The 11,593-nt window shown below is 56.5% G+C and overlaps 1 protein-coding gene across 2 annotated transcripts; it reads right to left on the bottom strand.

Moving 5' to 3' along the window:
* Positions 1-2,666: 2,666 nt before the first annotated feature.
* CUNH1orf216 (chromosome unknown C1orf216 homolog) lies at positions 2,667-7,565 on the bottom strand. 2 transcript variants are annotated; one of them, XR_008666655.1, is made up of 3 exons: positions 7,466-7,565; positions 3,396-4,155; positions 2,667-2,916 (listed from the first exon to the last, which is right to left on the bottom strand). XR_008666655.1 is itself a non-coding variant. In XM_055341910.1 (3 exons), exon 2 carries the CDS (start codon positions 4,148-4,150, stop codon positions 3,464-3,466), a length of 687 nt encoding a protein of 228 aa, XP_055197885.1. In that variant the 5' UTR covers positions 4,151-4,155; positions 7,466-7,565; the 3' UTR covers positions 2,667-2,916; positions 3,462-3,463. The 2 variants fall into 2 exon arrangements, 1 of the variants encoding a protein (XP_055197885.1); XM_055341910.1 differs by having other exon boundaries at positions 3,462-4,155.
* Positions 7,566-11,593: the final 4,028 nt, after the last annotated feature.

Here is an 11,593-nt window from a genome sequence, read left to right as displayed (position 1 = left end):
CTTGATTTCAGCTCAGGTCATAATCTCAGGGTCCTGGGACCAAGCCCCCATCAGGCTCTGCACTCGGAATGGAATTTGTCTAATATTCTCTCTCCCTTTCCCTCCTACTCTCTCTCTCAAATGGATAAATAAAATCTTTAAGAACAACAACAACAACAAAAAATACCTCGAGTCATTGTTTCAGTGAAAAGTACACTTTGTGAGGTTTATTTATTTATTTATTTATTTATTTATTTATTTATTTTTCTTTGTGAGGTTTAAAATACATGTATCTTGTTGGGGAGAAGTATAGGGGAACATTAGATTTCTCTGAAATGTTTCAGTTTACATAAGTAGAACATAATTTTTATTTGTGTAATTAAAAAGCAATAAAATGTGCCTCTATTTAATCAATCAAAAAATGCCTTCATGGGATCCTTGGGTGGCGCAGCGGTTTGGTGCCTGCCTTTGGCCCAGGGTGCGATCCTGAAGACCCAGGATCGAATCCCACATCAGGCTCCCGGTGCATGGAGCCTGCTTCTCCCTCTGCCTGTGTCTCTGCCTCTCTCTCTCTCTGTGTGTGACTATCATAAATAAATTTTTTTAAAAAATGCCTTCTGTGGTAGGCAGCCTCAGTAATTGCCTCCTGGCGATTACAGCCTTATAGACTGTAATCCCTTTGAGTAACTTGCTTTTTTTAAAAAAAAAATTATTTAATTATCTGAGAGAGAGAGAGAGAGAGAGAGAGAGAGCAAGATCATGTGAACAAACGTGGGTGAGTGTGAGGGAGGAGGGCCCGAGCGAGAGAATTTCAAGTAGACTCCCTGCTGAGCACGGTACCCACGTGGGGCCCCATTCCATGACCCATGAGCTCATGACCTGAGCTGAAATCCCGAGTTGGATGCTTAACCAACTGAGCCACCCAGCCACCCCTTGAGTATCTTGCTTTTAACCAATAGAATATGACGACATTGAGAGGTCATCCCTTCCATGAGTAGGTTGCAGAAAATCCTGACCTCTGCTTGCTGTTGCTCCATCACCTTCTTGACTTGCACGCTTTGGTGGGCGAGCTGCTATATTGGAAGAACCCATGTGGCAAGGAACTGAAAGTGACTTCCCTTGGAGAACTGAATGCTCCAACAAATAAGACCCCAGACCCTAGGCTGACACTTTGGCTGCAGCCTTATGAGAGATTCCTACAGAAATTGTGAGATAACAAATGTGTATTATTTTATGTCCCTAAGTTATGGGGTAATTTGTTATGCAGCAAGAGATACTTTATACAGATGAATTTTTGAGAAGCTAATTAATAAATCATCATACAAACCAATGTAAGACAGAAGGTCAGGTCTAGATTGGCACAGTGAGTCTCGGAAATCATACGCATGTACCTAACCCCATCTGTCAGAACCATCTGAGGACCCTAACTCAGTCTTTTGCAGTCAGGGCACCCTTCAGGAAGTGGTGGCTCTAGGGCAGGGTTGAGTAGGATTGTGGTGGGGAGGGAGGGAGCATATGAATCCCTCACCATCGATGCCTACCGCCCCCTATCTTCAGGCCCAAAGGTGCCTTAGGACAAGGGTAATCCCGTAAGGTGCTGTCAGGCTGAGGCCAAGTCTCCCCCGTCAGACTGAGAGGTCTCTGAGGAGAAACTCTTTGCCACCCCCATCAGCCACAGCAGGCTGGATTCCTCCTCCCCGGTGACTCCCCCTCCATCGGTCTCCTCACTCCCAGCCCAGAACCCTGCTCATAAGTGCAATTCAGATGGTATCGAAAAGGGGCCACCACACACTGGGTGCAACAGAGACACAAACTCAAGAAATGCATTTTGCTGCCCCAGTTTATTGATCCTGGTTTGGCCCAGAGACCAGGTTCATACACAACATGCAAGGGTGAGACACAGAAGTCCCTAGGACCATTGCTTCAGCCTCAGTCCCAATACCCTTCACCCCCTCACACCTGTCAGGGATAGAACTCCTGAGAGGCAAGAAGAGTACCCACATTTTGCAGACAGGGAGACTCAGCATCATGCTTCTGCTCATCCACCAGGATCCTGCATCCTCATGGCTCCCAAAAGCAAAGCAGAGGCCCCGGCTGCTTTAGTCCTTGGTTGTCCCCAGAATTCACCCACTCTCCATTTCATGGGAGCCTGTCAACCCCCGCTGAAAGGGCCATGCAGTGACCGAAGGGTGATGACCCAGTATCCTGAGAGTTTCCAGGGGCTGCGCTGATGCCGGCACCCCTGCGCGCCCTGGAAGGCCGACCACGGCTCCTCTGGGCCCAGGCAGCCCGACCGCAGGAAAACAGGCCAACGGAATCTGACCTCCCGCGTCGCTAAAGCTGGAGGGGGACAGCAAGTAGAGGCACAGAGACGAAAGGGAGCTTTCCTTCCCCGGCAGTCTTGGAACCCCTTGTCCGGCCCTCACAGGCACGTCAGCACATTCGCTCTCATCAGAAGCTTCAATCGATATGACCTGCAACAGCTCCTTGGACGTGGAGAACATGGAGAAGCTGGTTTGTCTCCAGGTGGTAGTTTAGAATCCGCATTCTCCTAGTCCTCACAGGGTCTGTGGCTGTCATCTCCCCTCCCCATCTCCCCCCCCAACTCCCCCGTGCCCTGAGGCAGAGTCCAAGGGGGACAGTCCTTCATCTTCTCTGATCCCCATCCCCCCCGTCCCTGCCTCAGTGGCCATCACCACCCCCAGCACCCCTCCCTCATCCTAAGTCTCTACCAGTTGCCAAAACTGTGGCCAAAAAGCCGTGGCAGGCCGGAGCAGCCCCCACACCTCCCACAGCGACTCTACCATCGGGGGACAATGGCCCTAGTAGAGCGAAGTCAGGGGGAGAGAGCAGGGGGTGGCCTGGGAAACCTCAGGGGCCTGGGTCATCCACACCTGCACATGACTGCAGGCGCCCCTCCTCTGGACCGATGGGACCCTGTGGAGAAAAGAAGGCTGGGGTTGGCGATGGGAAACACAGGGTGGGGAGGCCCCAGAGAAGCAACTGAGTACGAATCTGTAGACACCTGCTTAGGAGTTGGCCTGCAAACACACGTGCTCCAACTATACACTTCCTGGGCCTGGCCCTGCACACGCAAAGGCACTTTCACATACACCCACCACAAGCCCACACACTCAAACTCACTCATCTGTACACACACCTTTTGCATATATATCCTCGCTCATGTACACATATGCACACGCATACCTGTTCACGCCTACGTATACACACTCACACCTTCCTACACATGTGCTGTACACACATGTGTATGCATTCACAAGTAGGCCTGCACCTAAGCTGGCTTTGTGGACACACGGTACACAGGTGCTGATTCACACAGGCCTGCCTGCACATTAGCACATACATCCTCACTTTTGCTTACCTGCACTCATGCCAGCCAAGGATCATGTACTTACTTGTGCGCAACCCCACACATGCCTGCAAATATATCCATGTACCCCTGCCCCCCTGTGGAGGCACACCCTTAGCCCTGATCCTGGGGCCTGGATGGGGCCGCCCTCTGTTGGAGGCAGCGGATGAGCTCCTTCCGGTTGTCTAGGATGGTGTCAAAGCTCTCTTGCAGACGGGTCTGCTGGTCAACCAGCTGGTGCTGCAGGCCACGGATCCACTGCAGCAGGGCCAGGCGACGGTACATCACCAAGTGCACATGGTGCTTCTCCTTCTCCTGCTCTTTGTAGCGCTCCTGAGCCTGCAGCAGCCGCACCGCCTGGGCCACGGAGGGCAGAAGGGGATCCTGAGGGCCCGGGTCCTGAGGGGTGCCGCAGGCGGGCTCAGGACTGCTGCCACGGCTGCCGGTGCTCAGGGAGCTGCTGGCGTAGCCGTTGTCCTCCAGGGGGGAGCAGACGGTGCTGGCCCCACTCATCTTCTCGAGCTCGGCCCTGGGGATCTCCGCCCCCTCTGGTGGGCTGCGCACCTCCCCCTCGGCGAGTCCAGGGGCCTGGAAGGCCTGGTTGTCAGAGGGCAGCTCGGAAGAGCTCCTCATCAGCACGGGCTCCCCTTGGCCTGGCATCCCATGCCAATTCTCATTGGCGTCTTTGGCACTCGCCAAGAAGTTCGAGTTGCTGTCTGGCTGGAGCTCAGGCTGACATCCTCCAGGCGGGGCCCCGAGGAACTGGGCCCCCTCGGCTACCCCTGGCCGGATGGCAAACATCTGGTCTGCAAAGGGGAAGCAGGAGAATGAGTTAGAGTAGGACGGGGTCGGGGGTGGCGAATGGGGTGCCCCAAGTCGTGGCAACCTAGCTGCCGGGGTGCAGGGGCAAGGCCGCAGGTGGGGGCCAGAGGCTCCACTTCAGTCCCTTTCCCTCTGACAACACCTGCCCTTGTGGCTCTCCTCCCCTCCCCTCTCTCTGTTGGCTCCATCTCCAGTAGAGGCTCTTCTCAGCCCCCTGAGGCAGGTTGTCTGCCCAGGACCTCATCTTCTGCTAGAGCTTTAAGGACCATCAGGTGTTGGCGACTCTCAGATGTGTCTCTAAGCCCCGATCCAACTGCTATCCGACTCTGCAACCAACCACAGGCTCCCCAAATTCTGCGTGTCCCAACCAGCTCTCCCTCTCCAGTGTCCTCAGCAAAATGGCCCACCCTCCATTCAGTCACCCTAGCCAGAAACCTATGTGCATCCTGGGCTCCTCACTCAGCTGCCTTCCCCCATCTCACTGGCCACCAAATGCTGACAATTCTTCCTCTAAAAACCTGTGTGTCATGGCCAACATGCACATGACAAAATGCTCCATGTGGCTTGGCATCAGGGAAATACACATCAAAACCACAACGAGATCCCACCTCACACCGGTGAGAATGGCTAGAATGAACAAGACAGGAAACCACAAATGTTGGAGAGGATGTGGAGAAGGGGGGACCCTCTTGCTCTGTTGGTGGGAATGGAACTGGTGCAGCCACTCTGGAAAACTATGTGGAGGGTCCTCAAGAAGTTACAAATAGAGCCACCCTACAACCCAGCAATTGCACTGCTGGGGATTTACACCAAAGATAGTGATGTAGTGAAACTAAGGGACACCTGCAGCCCGATGTTTATAGCAGCAATGTCCACAGTAGCCACATTGTGGGAGGAGCCACGATGTCCATCAACAGACGATGGCTAAAGAAGACGCGGTATGCAGACGACGGAATATGGCTTAGCCATCAGAAAGGATGAATACCCGCCATTTACATCGACGTGGATGGAACTGGAGGATGTTGTGCTAAGTGACATAAGTCAACCGGAGAAAGACAATCATCATATGGTTTCACTTGTATGCAGGGACCATAAGGGAAGGGGAGGAGACTGAGTGGGGAAGATTTAGGGAGGGAGACAAGCCATGAGAGAGACTCCTGACCCTGGGAAACACACAAAGGGGTGCGGAAGGGGAGGTGTGGGGGCATGGGGTCACTGGGTGACAGGCACTTGATGGGATGAGCACTGGGTGTTATACTTTATGTTGGCAAACAATTTAAATAAAATAAACAAAAATAAAAAATTGTATGTGTTCGCAGAGGTCAACCCTCACTTTCTCTTGGTTCAGGCCATTTCTTACCCGGACCTACTGGCTGCCACAGCCTTTTCACTGATTTCTCTGCCTCCAGTGAAAAATGTAAACGTGGTTTGTCGTAGCTCCGAGCGCACTCTCTAAACTGCTAACCGTCCAGGTGGCCTACGGGCTGCGCTTCTAGGCCCTTGCTCACCCCTCCAGACCAGCCCCTTCCACTCTGCCCCCCTCACCACCCAGACTGCTCCGAATAGGCCGTCATCCGAATAGGCCGTCATCCGCTTCGCAGGATTCCCTGGCCTCTGGTACCCCACCCTTCCCTTCCCCTGTAAGCTCTTCCCTTGTCCACCCAGCAAATTCCTTTCTGCACCTGAAAGCCTGGCCCTCCTCCCCGCCCCTCTCCAGGCTGCAGGGTCAGCCTCCCCCACCGCTCCAGCAAACAGAGACAAGCCCAGTTAGCCAGCTCCCCCCCCTCCCCAGGGGGTCCCCGCTGCACCCGAACACAGGGCTTGGTTTCGTGTCCCTGGAACATCGTTGATGGTCAGTTAACTGCCTCTATTTAGTTGTCTCAGTTTTGGACAATCTGGAGCTAGCAGCCCGAGCGCGAGGCCCCCGGACACATGGGTTCTTCTATGTGCCATTGTCCCGGGAGCCAGAGAAGGGGTACCAAGCAGGTGTCCTCGCACAGCTGCAGAGGGACTCAATGGGGGAGGAGGACTGCAGCCAGAAGAGGGAGCCAGCTGAGCAGGAGTCTCCAGCCCCCACCCCCATTGCCAAAAGCCTCTCTCCTGACCTTGTGCACGTCCCTCCACCTGTACTATCTTGTGACCCCTCCAGCTCGCCCCATCCCAAGGCCCCAGAGGGAGGGCCTATCACCCCACTCTTTCCTCCCCAATAACCACTTTTACCAAAATTAGGGTTTCAATTGACAAGAGGTTTCTGTCCACCGCGAATTGGCTGAATTGGTGAGGATTAGAAAGCTAGAGGATGATGGGCAGCCCAGGGCCTGACCCTGGAGACCCGGGGTGGAGTCCCACGTCAGGCTGCGTGGAGCCTGCTTCTAACCTCTGCCTGTGTTTCTACCTCTCTCTCTAACAATGAATAAATAAAAAATTAAAAAAAAAAAGGATGAGTGAGAATGAGGGCCAGTGTAAGTACAGAGGGTACGAGGAGGTCTGTGTGGGTGGCAGGGCCCTCCTTACACCCCGGGGGTGTAGGATGGTGCCTGTGACCTAGCCCCTGCTCCCAGCAGTCTTGGAGATCTTCCCCGCCCCAAGGTTTTCTCTTTTCCTGGGCTGGGCAGGACCACGGGGGAGGCTGAGAGGCGGTGGCTGCGGTGCTAAGGCTCCCGGAGTTCTCAGAGATGGCAAGATGGGAACCCAGACACCCCAGGATCAGGCTTCCCTCCAAGCTAATCTGCCAGTAGGCGAGTGTGGGGGGGAGATAGGGGTGGGGGGACAGGCGCTGGGCTGGGGGGGCCTCCCTTCCTGCCTCGCCCTGCGGGAGAGGGCCTCTCCGGGAGTCTGAGGACAGAGACCACCCTTCCCGAAGCTTCCCGCGGGAGGCAGCCTGGTGGAGGCTGCGACACCGCCCCCTGGGGCTGGGCCCCCAGCCTCCCCTCCCCGCCCCTCTTACCCCCTCCCTCTCCCTCCCTCCCCTATCCCCCCTCCTGCAGCTGGGCCCCAGCCTCCCCTCCCCGCCGTCTCCCTCCCCACCCTGGGGCTGGACCCCCAGCCTCCCCTTCCCTCCCTGACCCCCCCACCCTGGGGCTGGACCCCCAGCCTCCCCTCCCCGCCCTCTCCCTCCCCACCCCGGGGCTGGGTCCCCAGCCTCCCCTCCCCGCCCCCGCCCTCCCCTCCTCCCTCCTCCCCTCCTCCTCCTCCCACTCCCTCTCCATCCCTCCTCTCCCCCACTCCCTGCATCCCCTTTCCCCCCACCCCGGGGCTGGGCCCCCAGTCTCCCCTCCCCTCCCCCAGACTCACCGCCTGGACGAGCGGCCGGCGCTGCTGGCTGTGCTCCCGGGCCGGGCGGCGGAGCTCGTCCCTCGGGGCTGGGGGCGCGGCGGGGGGCGGGGGTCCGGGGTCGGACCTGGGGGCCCGCGGGGCCGGACGCGGGGTGCGGGGCTCCGGGGCGGCGCGGCGGCGGCCCAGGCCGGGACTCGGGAGGCGGGGGGGCGGGGGGCGGCGGCGTCAGCGCGGCGGGGCGGGGCGGCTCGGCCCACGTGGGCGGTTCGGGGTTCGGGGTTCGGCCGAGCAGCCCGCGCCCCGGAACCCACTCCCGCGCCGCCGCAGCCGGGCCAGGCCTCCCGCGCGGTGATGCATATGGGCTGACTGCGCCCCCGGGTCCCTCCGTCGCTGGCGTCACCGCAGATACAGGGACATCTTTCAAAAGGACGATGGGGTCACGTCAGCAGCCTCCCCGCAAAGCCGGTCAGACCCGGTACACCGAGGCGCAGCTCGGGCGGGCGGCAGGTGCGCGCCCCGTTCCCTCTGCCTCGACCTCTCGTCCCCTCCCCACGTGCGCAGCCCTCTCCAGATAGACCCCTCTGACCTCCTGGGCCGCAGCTTGGGCCTCCTGGACCTCCTTCCTTTTTTTTTTTTTTTTTTAATTTTTTAAGTTGGATTTTTTTTTTTTAACATTTTACTTATTTATTCATGAGAGACACAGAGAAAGAGAGGCAGAGACACAGGCAGAGGGAGAAGCAGGCTCTGTGCCCTGAGCTCTTCCCGGCTTCCACCTGCTAAGGCCTGCACCCCCTCACTCCCCTCATCCTAGGAGGCCACGGGAAGGGTTGGGACCTGGTTTCCAATCCGAGAGGGTGGAGCTGGATGGAGTCGGTGCTGACTCTAATGATGAGAAAGCACTAGCAGGTGTTGGGGAAGTTCCAGCTCCTCAAAATAAGTCCTGGGACACATTTCGGCCTCTGGGCATCCACATGAGATTCTAGGGGGTCCCTTCCATACCCCACTTTACCGAGCAAAGCAAGCAACTGGCTACACTTCCTTCATGTCCTCCCCCATTAAAAACAAAATAAAACTAATATAGATTCATCTTTGAATCCTAATACCTTTTAAAATACTCTTGTCTTTCCCTCATCTCTATGACTCCCCCCCCACCGCCCCTCCATCGTTTGCTATTTTTCAGACCTCAGCCGCATTTCTACATTAGGTGCTGAAGCCTAACTAGTCTTGTTTTTTCCCTCACTCACTGCAAGCTCCCCTTGCCTTTAGCCAGGTGACCAAGGGGTCCTCGCTCCTAAAGCCACTCTGGGCCTCGGCGGTCTGGAGTCATGTGGGTCTTCCCGCACCATACAGCTGTGTCAGGTAGATAGTTGTTCCGTGGGCCCAGAGCCACTCCCCCTGGCCTCTCCCGTGGACTCCATCTCTCCCAGATCTAACCGTGTGGCTCCAATGGAAGCCTGATGAGCCCAGGGATGGGACTCCCACTCCAGGTGGGTTAGTGTCCCTCTCTGGGACTTTCTGAAATAAAAGGAAGAAGAAGCGGGGAAAACATGAGGGCAGGGCTGCAGCAATCACAGTCCCTGCGTGGGAGTCAGTGGGCAGTAGGAGAAAATGATGCTTGCACACGGAAGTGGAGACAAAAGGTGGAAGTCCTGGTGATGTTCCGGTCCCTGCTTCCTGAGGCCTTTCTATATATTCCCATAAGGTCCCTCTTTTGCCAAGCCTAACTTGAGTGGAATTTCCTTCACTTGGCAATCAAAGAATCCTGAGTAACACAAGAGCACACGGTGCTCAAGGGGGTGCCCCGTGGGTCCCTCTCATAGACCTCTCAGCCCTCATTCCAGGGTAGCCACTCTGCTTCCCCACGGAGCCCTTATCAACCCAGCTTACACTGGGACCTCCTTTGAAATGCAATGGAATCATGGGGGTGTCCTGTCCTTAGAGACATTTCCCCCAAGCCACTGAAACCTCCTGGTCTGTAGGGCCTACAATGGTGGAGGCAGGAAGCAAACTCCTGGAAAAAGTCATCAGGTACAACCACACGTACCTCTGCCTTTTCATACAGACTCTGGCTCCAGATGACCAAGAAGTCTACGCTGATTGTTGACGTAGAGTCTACTGTACTCTGTGGGGCAGCACACGGCCTGGCTCAGCTGACGCAGCCATTGGCCTTTGCGGTGTTCTAGAAAGCTACTCCTTCCTAGAGAACACGATCTCTGCACAGTCGGGTGAATTCCAAGGGCATCGGATTGTGGTCTCTCTCCTTAGTCAAGGGTAAAGCTGTGGGACAGGCCAGCACCGTGTAGTTAGGGCCACAGGTGCTCAGTGGTCCTGGGCAGTCCATTGTTTACAAAAGCCAGGAGCCTTGAGAACCAAAACCCCCAGGAAGGCAGGGCAGCCACGTCTGCGGGATCACAGACAAGCAGATGTACACATGTGTGTGATTCATTCACCAGAAGATTCCACAGTCAGGATGCCAAGGCATCAGTCATTCGATGTTAAAAGCGAGCATCTGTGGCTGTGTCCCCTCGGCTACATAGATGGCAGGGGGCTTGATGGGCAGGGATACAGAAATCCCCAGAGATGGCCAGCAGCGGCCCGAATAAGCCAGCCCTGGGCAGTGGGGACAGGTCCTGGACAGGCAGGCAGATGTCAGAGCCAAGAGAGGCTAGCAGGGGGTAAGTAGCCAGATCCAGGTTCCAAGGGCCTAGAGTGTCAGGCAAGGGTGGGGAGGAGTATTTCTACCCCTGGAAATAGGATGGCCTAAGAGCTCCTCCTGTGGAGGGTGAGGGTAGGATTAAAGGGTTTCAACCTCCAGGACTTCACTCCTCTTGTCCATTCACCCCCTGTAGCAGGGTGCTCACCTTTGTGCAGGGTGAGGGTGGGGGGCTGTGCTGAGGGGGGACTGGGAACAGAATCAGAACTGGCAGGTCCCCCACAGCTCCAGGCAAAAGGAGGGAAGGAAAGGCTCCACAGAGGGCCTGCTTGAGCCAGGCTTTGAAGGATAAGCAGAAGCTCCCAAAGAGAGAGCGGCCAAGGCCCGGGAGACCACGTGGTGTGTACACCCGGAGTGTGGCCAGGGTGGCCCCGGCGGGAGGGACGTGGGGGGAGGACGTGAGGCTACAGTGGGCCCAGGTGTGAGGGGCCTGGCCCCCTGTTCCTGCGGGCAGCAGTGGAATACCCCACAAGGCCGCAAGGCTTTGGCGTCACAGCAAAGGACAGGCATCTGTGGGGCGGGAAGCTGTTGCTTCCTGCCTTGTCCTGTTTCCCTGGGCCCCCATCACCCCCTAGCCGCCCCGGGGATTCGGCAAATCAAAGCATTTTCAACTTTGCAGATTAAATCAAGACGATGTGCCTTGGACACGGTAAAAGCACTGTGATGTGAACATTGCCCCTTGCACTCCCGGGCTAGGCCCGGCCAGGAGGACCCGCTGGACCATCGATGTACCGGGCAGTTGGGAAGGCACATGAGAAGGAAGCTCTCAGTCCCCCAATTAGCTCTTCCTGGGACAGAGGCCCACAGCGCTGGTGACCTCCTTGTTCATGCATCTCTCTGCTGCTTCTTAAAGCTACAGTGCTGCTCTCGTGTCAGGAAGCCGCTGTGTGATCACTTTAGGGAACTCGCGGCCACCTCCCTAACAAGGCTGTTTTCTCAGCTGTCAAGTGAGGGGCAGGTACCTCAGATCTGAAGTCTTAGGGTGCTTTTTTTTAAGCCTTGGAATCCACCCCACCACCCAGAAAATCTATGCAGTAAACCCAGACGGAGATCTTGTCCCCTCCCTGAACCTTCCACCCTAAATGGCTCCTGAGGAGGCTCCCCGAAAGCTTCTTTTTTTTTTTTTAATTTTTATTTATTTATGATAGTCAGGGGGGGGGGGCAGAGACACAGGCAGAGGGAGAAGCAGGCTCCATGCACCGGGAGCCCGACATGGGATTTGATCCCGGGTCTCCAGGATCGTGCCCTGGGCCAAAGGCAGGCGCTAAACCGCTGTGCCACCCAGGATCCCTCCCCAAAAGCTTCTAAAGCTCCCTGGGGCACAATTTCAGATGCCCGGGCCCACAGGAACCAGGAGACCCGGCGCTCACCACCCCTGCCTCCCCTGGGGCTGGGTAGTGGACACTCTCTTTAGGGCACCCCAGGGCTGACCG

Source organism: Nyctereutes procyonoides, unplaced genomic scaffold (genome assembly GCF_905146905.1).
Source record: "Nyctereutes procyonoides isolate TBG_1078 unplaced genomic scaffold, NYPRO_anot_genome, whole genome shotgun sequence".
Lineage (NCBI taxonomy): Eukaryota > Metazoa > Chordata > Mammalia > Carnivora > Canidae > Nyctereutes > Nyctereutes procyonoides.
Note: the sequence above shows the minus strand (reverse complement) of the source record. Positions and strands in the feature narration are given on the sequence as shown.

What these genes read in the sequence shown, in the direction of transcription:
- CUNH1orf216 (XM_055341910.1), bottom strand. Translation starts at nt 4,150, where the DNA reads ATGTTTGCCATCCGGCCAGGGGTAGCCGAGGGGGCCCAGTTCCTCGGG.